At 39.7% G+C, this 12,996-nt stretch overlaps 1 protein-coding gene across 18 annotated transcripts in view; it reads left to right on the top strand.

Moving 5' to 3' along the window:
- Positions 1–12,996, top strand: part of cadpsb (Ca2+-dependent activator protein for secretion b) — an 81,121-nt gene that overhangs the window by 16,281 nt on the left and 51,844 nt on the right. For all 18 annotated transcript variants that reach the window (XM_061784475.1, XM_061784473.1, XM_061784478.1 and 15 more), the window contains exons 2-3: positions 2,345–2,458; positions 6,211–6,543. In XM_061784475.1, the coding sequence (XP_061640459.1) occupies positions 2,345–2,458; positions 6,211–6,543 (447 nt within the window). The remainder of the gene's footprint in view (positions 1–2,344; positions 2,459–6,210; positions 6,544–12,996) is intronic.

Genomic DNA, 12,996 nt, shown 5'->3' with positions numbered 1-12,996 from the left:
ATGGTTGTCCGTGTCTATATGTGCCCTGCGACTGACTGGCGACCAGTTCAGGGTGTAGTCCGCCTTTCGCCCGAAGTCAGCTGGGATAGGCTCCAGCGTCCCGTGACCCTAACCAGGATAAGCGGTGTTGAAAATGGATGGATGGTTTTTGCAACTGCATTATGGACCCCAGGCTGTTAGAACATGAGCATTCTTTTGGTGTATTGTTTTCCTAATGTCCAATATGCAAGCTTATTTTTACTCCATCCAGTCCAGTGTTTCCCAACATTTATTAAATCATGCCACATATTTAACATGAAAAAATCTCACAGCTCACCACCAAACACAAATGTCAAAAATAGATATACTAAAAATGATGATAACTGATAATACTATTGATTCTGTTCTATGAATGGTAACAGATCCACCTGTGAATGAATGGCAATAGATCCATACAATTGGAGCCTACCTTCTGTCATTTAATTGAAGAGCATTTACTGTAATTTCTCGTGTATAATGTGCACCCATTTATAATACGCACCCCCAAAATCGACCTAAATATTCTGGAAAACCCTTTTACCGATGTATAATGCATTTTTACAATGCATGATTTTGCTTCTACCCATATGATAAAAACATGAAGTATTACCTATATTTTGTTAGTTTTTTTTCCAAAGAATTATTCTGAAGTTAAGCACTTTATTTTAACACGTAATCCTTTTTTTTTTTTATTTACTTGCTGTTATTTTGAAATTCACAGCCATACTTTTATTTAGTAAATTAGAAAACACACAGTTGTGCTCATGTTTGATTACCCAGGCAGAATTTGTAAGATGGGTACAATTCTTTAAAGAAAACATGAAAGACCATCCATTTTATTTTAATGTGATTCAAATTAAATGGTCAATCATTTCAGAAAATCATTATCATTAAACAAAACATAACCATAAATAAATTTATGATGGTTGTTGTGGAGTCAGTCATTTAAAAAAACAAAAAAAATATTTCAGAAATTCTGCCAGGGTATGTAAACTTATGAGCACAACTGTACATATATGCAGTCATAAATGTACCCCCTGTCATATTGGAATGAAAGTGTAGGCTACAAATTTTTTATAACCACCAGGTGGCGGTGGCATTTTGGAATGAAAGTGTACAAGCTTTTTCATAACCACTAGAAGGCGGCATACATTTATAAAATGTGAACGTTTTTTTCCCCCCATTCGCCCCTATACCTACGTATAATGCGCACTATTGACGTTTGACAGTGTTTTTTGGGGGGAAAAAATGTGCATTATACACAGGAAATTACGGTAATCATTCTGCTTGTCACTATACATCGCTGGGATAGATAAATGAACAAAGATATATTGTTTGTAGTAAATAAATAAGACTTTTTGGACCAATTAAGTAAAACTGGATAATACCCAAAGGCACACTGGATGATCTCTCATCCAAAATATTTTCCTCTGCTTGTTCCTGACATAACCTTGTTTGTTCCTACAGGAAAACATGTTCTCTCTGGTGACGTTAGGTCAATCTTAATAAAGAATTTCATTTCCAAATCCTACAAGGACAACTTGTTTGTGCAACAGACTTCAGAATAGGTGAATAAATGCCATTGAGGTTCCATTTCACGTTTATCTGTGTGCTGTGTACTTTCTTTTGGAGGGTCACCTACAGTATCCGCTGGAGCAACTCTAGGTTTGAGATCATGTTAGTGCGTGTTAAGGTGGGGGGCACGAGTGGGATCAGAGTGGAAGAAGTCAGCGACATTGGAGTTTTATTCATGAGGGATGATAAAAAAAAAAAGAAAATATTTTAAGATTGACTACTGCTAGCTGACTACTGTGGCGGCAAAGACGGAGCAGAGCCATAAAGCTAAGCACTCGATTTCTCTCTCGATCGAACAGTCAATCTTTGCTCTCGCTTGCACCTGAGGTCATGACCCCTGTGTGGTGCCTGAGAGAAGGAGATTGCGCATCCAGTCAGCCAAGACAGGCTGTTTTGCTCTCTCTCCGGGTGATGCCTTTGGACGCTAAGAAACTTGAGTGTGTGTCATTGAGCATTTTCTACTTTATGCCAGGAGCTGCCTCTTGGTGTATTTGGTGGGCCCAGAATAGCGCCTGTCTTTAAAGCTGCAGATTGGGAGAGCTTGTAAGGCCAAATGAGGATGCAGTGGTTGACTACATCTCCCAGCTGGCCTGGGAGTGCTTAGACTACCGGAGACAAAGTTCTGGGGTGAAAAGAACATTTAAAAAGTGGACGGATTACATTGTTTTATGCTAATTTATGTCCATTTCGACAGTGTTGTCTAATCTCGCTTTAATGCTGCTTTGTCCTTTGTTTTCCCTTGCCTCAACAGATAACCAAGCAGCAGCTTCAGCAGACCAAGGATCGCTTCCAGGCCTTCCTGAACGGAGACACACAAATTGTGGCTGATGAAGCCTTCATCAACGCTGTGCAGAGCTACCATGAGGTATCAGCACACGATAATCACAGCGGCACACGCTCAATCATAACCATTTTTCCGCGAAGCGGAGGCTGGATGACTTTCTGAATTCATCACTGACTGAATGCAAGTCCACGTACATTTCTGCTGATTGTAGAAGTGCAAAAATGTGGCGAAGTCGAGCCCCGCTGGTTTCAGGCCATAAATCCAAGCCCCCACGCAGGACTGCTCCAGTTTCCATGTCAAAATGCTGAAATCCATGCGGCTGAATGATAAAATGGTGGCGGAGGTTTCTCACTGTGCAGATTATGAGTCAGACCATGTGGCTGACACAGCCGTCTTTCCAAGCTCACTCTCTTCAATCCACATAATGAAGCAAGTCGTTATTACCATGCGTGCTTGAGACATGACGGATAGCGGATATTAAAGGTCAATTCTTTAATGGAAAAAAAAAACAAGCAAAGGGATAATGGAAAAACTGCAGATACAGTAAACCCTTATACATTCTGTAGATGCTATAGAGATTAATTCGAGCTTCACCTACGTGTCATAATTGATGTAATATGCTATACTCTTATGTTCATGTAAATGAGGGTGAGGGATACATACCGGTAGATATCACCATTCATACATAAAATGGTGAAAAAGTGAGCTAACAAATTAGGGTGCTTCTCAAGTCTCTAATGTCAACCATCCAATCATGGTACAACCCAGTATTCATACAAAGAGGGAATATTGCTGCTTTGGATTAAATGAACAAGACAATTTACATGTGGTACACAGGTCATTGTACAAGGTGCACAGCACAAAATATTATGATGAAAAAAATTGTGTAAAAAAACAAAACAAAAAAAACGTCTCCCATAAGATGTAACCATGTGAAAAAGAGGAGAGATTTACAGAACACAGTACACACATGGTTTTCTGACTAAAACGGCAACTGGTGCGCCACTTATACTAAACATTTAGTGAGTTTTGATCACCACCGTACCACTGTTTACAGTTACATGGAAGAGAGCATTCAAAATACAATGGATATAAAAATTCTAAACACCCTTGTTCAAGGTGTGAGCTGTACTGCCAGGTGTTATATAAAAAATGAGACCAAGACAAATCATTTCAAAAGGTTTGCCACCATTAATGTGACTTATGACGTTCTGGAAGGATTTATCTTTTTTTTTGTATCCGAAAAACCTGGCCTTTGAACAGGGGTGTTTAGGCTCTTAACATCTACAGTATATGGATAATGAACCACATTCTGCTTCACTTATTTTTTGCTTCTTTATTCTGAAAAATACATTTGGTGGTCAACTGATTGTGTTGGAGTTGAAATAGTAACAACCGGTTTGAGACACACTGTAGAGTCTGTCATGCAGTACTTAAAGTAAATGCACCATTCCAATGGACAAAAATGGGGTAAAAAAAAAAAAAATAAAAAAAATAAACACACTTCCTGCAGCTTTTTGGATTATGTTGCTGATGGTCGGAGTAAAATACACCAAGCTATTTTATTAATCATCAAACAAGCACACATTTTCTTGCTAAAGAGTGTATAGCTTGATTTGTGACAAATGTGTGTTTCCAGTTTTAATGTTTTCATAGGTATACAGTAAGTCTATATTATAGATGCAATACATGCTATTTGGTTGTAAGTTTGCACATTTCGTATTGAGATGAGGTTGAAAAAGACATTACCTCCTGCTCGGGAAGTGTCTGTGTGCTAGTGTCCCAAGTAGCACCATTGGTAGGGAAATATACCTCACTGTAATAAAACTAAAGTTCCACCTTTAGGTAGTACTTAGCCTACATTCACAACTGATACGTCAACAATACGCATTGACAAGAATCTAAAACAACGCTCCGTCCTCACAGGATTTGCCCATTCCCGTGAGCGAACCCTTCAGTTAAAGTCACCTGCATTATTCAGCAGCTCTCTGTTTCAAATGTAGTCAAACAATGTCTACGAATCATCATTATCTCCTGGCGATGTTCTCACACAAATGACAAATCTTATGTAGCTTTTAAGCATTTTTTTTTTACCAATACCTAAACCGCACATAAAACCTTTAACCCAAAACTCAAACCCAAAAATGTAAAGTCCCATTTAGTGGCATCAGCGAGGAGTATATGAAACCTCATGTCTAGTCCCACCGGGTTTAAATTTATAAATAGCTGTAGTTTGCTGTGGAGCAGAATATCACTGCAGTTGTGAGGTATTTTAGAATGTTATTAACCTTATTCAGCTACATGAGAGGGACAAAACATTACACACAAGCTCTCAGTATCAGTCAGCACCGTACGGCACGTTTTCAAAATATTACCATTATAAAAGACTGAATTTTTTATGAAGTTTTGCATTGGTGCAGTCTGTGCTGTGCATAGGCTACTACTGCGTACAGAAAGGATATGGAGTAAACCCATATATTATGGTGGTCTAGACCTTTTTTTAATCAGAAATTAAATTGCTCTGGTAATTGACAAAATAATTTAAATGGTTGTTGGTATTCTACTTTACCGCCAGAAAGAGTGAGAGACACAATAATTAATTAAATCATTGATTTTCCTAAAGACTCCTGTGCCTTTAAAAGCCTCTCAAGGCAGGAATCAATGGGACCAAAGCTTTGTTCTTTGTACATGTACACTGTTTACCAAATGGTGAGCACAGTTGCTTTTTAGCCACATTGGATGCTGAGAACAAAATGTGACTGTCTTGATGACAAAGCAGTGGGCTTCATTGTTTCGTTGATGCTGTCATCTTGTCTGTCATTGTCAGGCTGTCATTAGCAGGCGGCCATGTTGCTGAACATCCCTGCATGCAGTCCACAGAACTGTGTTCTTGTTAACAGCTAGAATAACTAGATGTGCAATGTTGTAGCGTCCAGGGGTGTTAAATTTATTATTGTCATAAGACATATTGTAGATATGTTGTGCCTTGGTGGACAGTTATGATTGTGAACACCATATACTGTACTGTACTGTAAATGTATAGTTACATCATGATGTTATTACATACTGTACATCTATGGAATTGCCCTTGCAGTTGATTGTCATATACTGGAATGACAATAAGGATTCTACTTTCAATTCTAATATTGTGAACATTTGATAACTTTTAAATCTGAAGCAATGGAGAATTGTGACATGCAAATATTGACAGTCAGTATACAACTAGAGAGAAAGGATTTGGTGAAAAAAATTCTTGCAATATCTGTTGAGTTTTTGCCAAAATGAAAAGAACAAACCAAGTGAGAAACATGAAATAGACACGTTATTGGTGTTGATCTGGCCCGGGGCCTTGAGTGTGATACTTGTAGATGATCAAACCGTGTTCCTGCACAAGACATCCTTCAGATTTTCTCTTGCATTATCATGTGTAAGAGAGTGAAAGTACAAGTAAAAGTGTATTGTTCTCTGGAATGGCAAAGCTGGTGATTTACAATTTACCATTAAACGCTTTGACAATTCTATCCATCCATCCATTTTCTACACCGCTTATCCTCACTGGGGTCGCGGGTATGCTGGAGCCTATCCCAGGAAACTGCAGGCAGGAGGCGGGGTACACCCTGAACTGGTTGCCAGTCAATCGCTGGCTTTGACAATTGTTGAATGTAATTATGTTTGATGAAAATGTTGAACCTTCAGGGACAAAATGCTACATGAACTGAAATGATTATATTTTCTAGCAGTGGAGTAATGTAATGTCTGTTCCACTCCAGTATTCAGCTCACTGCAGTAACCATTAATCCTGCTTCCTTATCTCCTGTCTCCTACAACAAAAGGTGTTCTTAAAGAGCGACCGTGTGGCTAAAATGGTCCAGAGCGGTGGCTTCTCGGCGAGCGACTTCAGGGATGTGTTCAAGAGGCACATTGAGAAGCGCGTGCGCAGCCTCCCGGAGATCGACGGGCTGAGCAAGGAGACGGTTCTGAGCTCCTGGATGGCCAAGTTTGACACCATCTACCGTGGGGACGAGGATCCGCGCAAGGCGCAGCAACGCATGACGGCCAGCGCCGCTTCCGAGCTCATCTTGAGCAAGGACCAGCTGTACGAGATGTTCCAGAATATCCTGGGTATCAAAAAGTTTGAGCACCAACTGCTTTACCAAGCATGTCAGGTACGTTTAAGCTCCAATTGTGCAGGTAAACATTCAAATCACCTAATTTCCCCACATGGGCATTCATAAACATTAAAACTGTGTGGAATAACTTCAGAACCTCGACCCTATCAAACATCTTTGCGAAGAATGAAAACAGTGATGGTGAGCGAACAGACCTTCTCTCAAGTTCGACATCAGTGATATAAATTTTCCACATAAACACTTTAACTGTAGAAGTCTTCCCAGAAGAGTGGAAGCTGTTGTACTGTAGCTGCAAAGGTTGGACCAACTTCATATTTTAGTCTGTTTTAGTCAACTTCCACATCTATAAAGTACTTGTACTTGTATATACACGATATGCTGACCTCTTCGTTGCTGAACTGGAAAGTCTGTAGCTAGTCATTCGGGGGCCCAAGGCAAACCCTGTCATGAGACCCTCATCTTTTGAAATCTCTTATAATTATCCGACAGCTTAAGTCACTAGTTACGCAACTATTTTACAGTACATTTTCCCATTTCTTTTGTGAATTTGATCAATTTCTCTAATTTCCTTAGCTAGATAGTCCCGAGGAACATTAACATTTAATATCGTTAAAAATTTTGAGCGCTTTAATGCTCTCGCCTTTGTGATGAAAACCATCACTCACTCGTGTCACTCTCCACTGCTGATCCTGACAGCAGTGTCATGCAAAATAGCATCAGGCTTTTGCTGTTGTCACTGCCGGTTACACACATCAGTCACCGTGAAGAAGGTTGAAACCTTATTTAGATTAAAAAACGGTTTGATTTCCTTTCGCCTTCTCCTCTTTTCTGTCCCACGTGGGTAACTCTGTTCCATACTCACAACTTCGCCAACAAGATTATTTTCTTTCCATTTTCCTGAATCAAGTCTGCACAGGCCCAGTAAAATGGGAGTTCACTGTACGAAAAGGGAAGGGAGAGCATTTAAATGATTACGATAGATTAAGCATTTGAATGTGTTTTTAAGCATGTGAACTAAGACTAAAATGATAATAATTACTTTAAATTGAAGAAAACTATCAATCAGTTTTCATTAGATGTTTGATCATAGAGCCTGCGTCCGCCCAATGGTCAGTCCTGATCGTAGTATATAGTGTCATGCTGTGTCCTCTGTTTCTTATAGTCACTGTTGGCCAAAAACGTGTATCCAAAAATGGTCAATTTAATGTCAATTTATTCAATAACATTGTCCCCACGTCATCTGTTATTTTTTGTGATGTTTTTTTTTTTTCTATTCAAAAGTGTTGAAAATAGCTTTAGAGGACATCCATTAAGTCTCTTGATCCCTTAAACTGTCTGAGAAGTGTTGCAAAACTTTGCCTCTTCCCTCACTCTGCATTATGGCTCCTCAAGATTGAAAGTCTGGATGTTTTGTAGAGAATAATATGTTGTTAAAAATGATAGCTGTAATCCTTCGGTGTTTGAAGGAAGCTCTTACCCACGAAGGTAGGGAAGTTGCATTACAGGTTTCCGTCTATTACACTGCCAAGCCAGCTCATCATTTGATTTATCATCATTTGATTTATTGCATGACTCAAAGGCTTTTTGTGTGTTCGGGGGTCGGTGTGACGACAGACCTTGATGCGGAAGGCTGGTGCCGGTGACAATTCCTATCATTTCAATTTCAGCGTAAATTACAATTGCAATTTTAACGATGCAGTGTTTGGTAACTAAAGTAAGATGATATTTTTGTATTATCATTTCCTGAAAAGTAATGATTTTGGAGATGTAAGGATTCTGTCCGACAGCGATGTTATGTAAGCTTCTGCCATTTTTTTTCGACACATGCTTTGCCTTTGCACACAATATATATCCGGATTTGACCTTAAAAGAACAGATTCAAACGCTTCAAACCCATTCAAACTGATTAAAATAACATCTGTCATTCATTTCCGTTGCAACCCTGACTCATTACATGAAAACACTACCAACTACTTTCGTGCTCTGTAATATTAGTGGACCAGCCAGGACAGCGCTCATGTTGTGTAAGCCCAAGTGCGAACCCAAAGTGTTTAATGCAATGCGCGTACAAACTTTGCCACAAAATAAAATGATCGCATTGTTTATTTCAAGACATGATGTTACAACATAGAAGTGTCTCTTAGTGTTTACCACCAACATTTATTAGCTTGGCTTCTTCAGCATCTGGCCATGTCTTTGTCACACACACATGCTCGTTTACGACTGTTGATTTGCGCTTGGCTGGGCCCATTCAAAGTAGATTACAAATCACTTCAGAGGGAGCCCTACAGCAAATAAAAAGAAATCCCTTACTGTTGCTTTAACTTGTCAGCTATCTTTATCTGGTAATGTCCAATGCTTCACTCTGGGGGTAGATATGTTGAGATTACAGACTGGGGGCTTGTGTCACATAACTCTCTTATCCTGCCGCCGTTACAGCTTTACTGCTCTCTGTGGGAATGTTAAAAGCAGAACTAATGTATTCCTTCTCCAGCAACGCGATTAAAAGCCATATTTGGAGGAAACCTCTGACGCTCCTGCTTGTGTTTATTTAATACATAAAAACCTAGCTCTTGATAACACCACGTGGCCAATGGACCTTAAAAGTTGGTAGATCAATCCATGTGCCCATATGTGCATGTTGGTGATGCTGAAGAAAGCAAAGAAATCGCTCAGTATTCCTGTAAAGTCCTGTTTGGATTAGATCAATACGGCTCTGTTCCTCAGTGGGGTTCATTAACTTGATGTTTCTAATGCTGTGCTGTGAGACATTTCCATAGCCTCCTTTCTAATGCCTTTGATGATGCTTAACCTAGTTTGGATGCGCTACCATCAAAATTGATGGTATGAGGTCACAAATCTGCATCCAGAACATCCGCAGAAGCTCCACAGAGTAACACCACAGGGCCAGTGAACAGCAGAAAGTTTAAGTAGTAAGTGCAGCTAATCCACCCTAGGAGGTATTGCACATCGCCAATTGTGAATATCGATAAATAGAACAGAATTTGCATAAAAACAATTTAAAATGTCTCTTTCCAGATGCTTACCACAGCCGTTTTAGGCGCCTATTCTCATTCCATTTGCAGTCGTAATGAATATATTATACCAGTCTAATGATGACTTTCAGCATCTCCTCAGTAAGCAACCAGTCGCTATCAATTGTGCCCGCCTGCTAAATGATAAAATCCTCACTAGGAGGCAATTCCCTCAGCGGGGCTCACGGATGCTGGGATTTAATGGAACGTTTTGGTAGATTGTATGGAATTCAGAGGTTTATTACCATTGGGGATTTACATTTTTTTTTTTTTTGCACCCAGGCAGCAGAGAAGAAGGAGCTGTCGGTATTTCTGCCTGATTCTGAAAATGTCTAATAGACTGATTGGCCACTGGTTGTGACACTGTATGTGCTCTCCTTTTTCTTTTCCCTTACTGCGATGCAACCAAGGACTTATTTAGAACTTAACATAGACTGAAATAGACATTGCAATATCTGCTCACTGGACACCTACTCAAATGATTGATTCCACAATATTTTTATTACTGTAGTGTACTTTGCAGTGGTTTAAAATATCACTGCATCTATCGGCAATGTGAGCAGTTTCTAATATTAGCCCTCTTCAAATCTAAAGTAGAAAGTCCATGAAAAGAATACGTATTTGACAGTGTCAATTAAACCTGAGCCGATTATAATCGTTATCATGGAAAAACTAATACAGCTTTCTGTTGGATGATCCATGTTTTATTTTTGTAAAAAATTATTTAAATTTAACAAATGTAGATCACAAGTCACATCAATGTTGTTCAACTATGGCAAAATGATCTCGATGCTCGTATTGCAATACAATAAACAAACTTGAAATGGGAAACCAAAATGATGTATCTGCATAATATGCATTACGGATTGTTAAAGCACTTTTTACCTTCCATGTTCCACCTTTGATCAGTAGTGTATGATACAGCTCATAATAATCACAGAAATAGACTTTAGCACTTTTACTACTACCAGATATGCCAAACTAAATCAAGAATAGCCTCCATTTTGCCTCTGTTTATTTATTTATTTATTTACTTTTTACCTGCAAACTTTTTAATCAGCAGCTTAAAGTGTTTTTATAATCAATATTTGTGCTCACTCTTCCTTAGCAGAATGTTTCACCATTCTTAAGACGACAATTAAATGACTCAGGCCTGGAGTCATTGTGAGGACGCCGCTCGTTAAAATGAACCATTTCCCCCCACACAATTGTATATCACTTCCCTCTTTAGACTAGTGGAGATGTGTCAGAGAAAGAAATTAGTGGGTTTGAATCCCTCTTGGAGGGGGGGCTTGTCAAAGCACAAGTAACATAGTTGCTATAATCAAACAAAATAAAACCAACTCAAATGACGAGAATAGAAAGGGAAAAAAGGGCCTCTGATTGTGAAATGACATTTTTTGGCACCAATTTTCTCATCTTGTTTGTCACTTCACAAGAGAAGCTCATTTTTCCACCACAGAGACACACACGCAGACACACACAAATTGCATAGCGCGGGTCTAAATATAGAGCAGATGCTTCAACTCCTCCTGGTGCCATTCAGCTCTCAATCTGCCCGCTCCGTCCTTTGTTCTGCACATGAAAACGCCTGTGGCTGTCCTGTCTGTCTGCTGCTAATGTCCATGTATTCATCTGGGACGGGGTGGGCTAACATCAGTCGAGCTCCTGATCTCATGCCTCTGCTTCCTCACCTTTAACCTGCCGTTCGCCTGGCCTGCTATTGCAGCAATGTCGCCCACCGCTATTCTGTGTTTAGCGTCCACGCTGCTGTCCGCTTGGGTATCGGCCGAAGGACGTACCTTTTAGTAGCTTTGATTTGTCATGAGATTGCCTGTCTGACTACGTTACAGGCCGTGAGCGCGCTGACATCGATGACCTTTTAGTACTTGGCGGTCTGCAAAGATTGGGGTGCTGAGGGGATCAGCAAGCGGATGAATGTTACTTCACGCAGGCGCTGACCTCCAGCTTGACCTGGTCCTTCTCTTTCACCATCTGCCAGGACTGCTTTTTCTGCCCGTCACACACCGAGCGACTGAGCTGTAATGCTGCTTTGAGTTCAGTATATACGTATATTATATTTTACAATAATACTCAACTATATTTACAATTTAATATGTACCTGTCGCTAGAAAACAAAGCATGGGGAGTCTCTGTCGCCAAAATACACGAGTGCAGCCAGTTGAATGTGGTATTCCATCATTGACAACAACCTCTCAAAATATCCTCACTTTCTTTTATTACGGTAAACCTCATTCATCACGGGGGTTATGTACCAGACCACCTGCGTAATAGATGAAATCTGCGAACTTCTTATAGAAATGTATAAATACTTTATACATTTTAAAGCTTCATGTATATAAATCCTAAATATATGCATGTGTGGTGCAAGGCGGGGCCTGGCCTATTGAGTGACATGGGACTCAGGGAATCAGAGTGGAAAGTTGGTAAATGGCTAACCTGTTAGCCACTCTGCGTGTTGAGTGACTCGGCATCAGTTGTGGAAAACGGCAGATTGTGGGTCAGTATATCAAATTAGCTAACAATGTTTACTTTACCATAGACGATCATTTGTGTAACTTAAGCCAATTGTACTTTGTTGTCCTTATGCGTGTATGAATGTGCTTGTTATGTGTTTTCTTGCAGTTTGTTCAATAAAGAAAGTGCACCGGTGGCTGTGTCTCCCTTTAAGATTACAATACTTTAACAAACTATGGTAGGCTATATTAAATTTGTTACCATTGTTACCTCATGCTGGTGATTGTAGCTGTGCTTCTTTTATTAGGTGTGAATTGATCAAAAACTTTGGTTATTCTCTGTCATTTACGCACTTTTTTCTCTTTGCTCACGCTTATTGCTCTACAGCAACAATCTGTGTGAAAAAATTATCCGCAAAAATCTTGTGTTATAAGAAAAAAAGTCTCAAAAAGTAAACTGCGATATAGCGAGGGACGACTGTCTAGCCCGTTTCCCCTCTTCAGCTTCTTCCTTGACAGTCATGCCATGTTTTTTTATAGTTCATAAAATAAATACAGTACCGTATGCTATATGTGGAGCCTCACAACACGTTATAGGGTTGCAGTAGCTACTGTACAACAGGATGAAGAAACAAACACAAATAGCCCACTCCACATATATATTTTTTTTACTTTTGTCCCAGGAATTTGTTTTCTGTATTTGCAGTTTGAGTCACAATGGGACCATTCCCCTTTCCCCAGAAGGCAAATGGTAGATTCCCATCCGTCCCTTCCTAGCACTTAGGCCATGCTTCATAAAGCACAAAGTAGCCTGCTAACTAACACGCGAACAGACAAACCAAAATAAGGCACTCTATGATTTGTTTTCACTCTTTTCAATTTAATTTTTTTGACATAGGAATCAGTGTTCTTCCCGCCCCGGTGGTGGCATGGTCTTTCACCATTCTCCACAAAAGGCCTGCTAAAATGCTGAAGGA

This window comes from Phyllopteryx taeniolatus, chromosome 9 (assembly GCF_024500385.1).
Source record: "Phyllopteryx taeniolatus isolate TA_2022b chromosome 9, UOR_Ptae_1.2, whole genome shotgun sequence".
In the NCBI taxonomy this organism is placed as follows: domain Eukaryota; kingdom Metazoa; phylum Chordata; class Actinopteri; order Syngnathiformes; family Syngnathidae; genus Phyllopteryx; species Phyllopteryx taeniolatus.
Note: the sequence above shows the minus strand (reverse complement) of the source record. Positions and strands in the feature narration are given on the sequence as shown.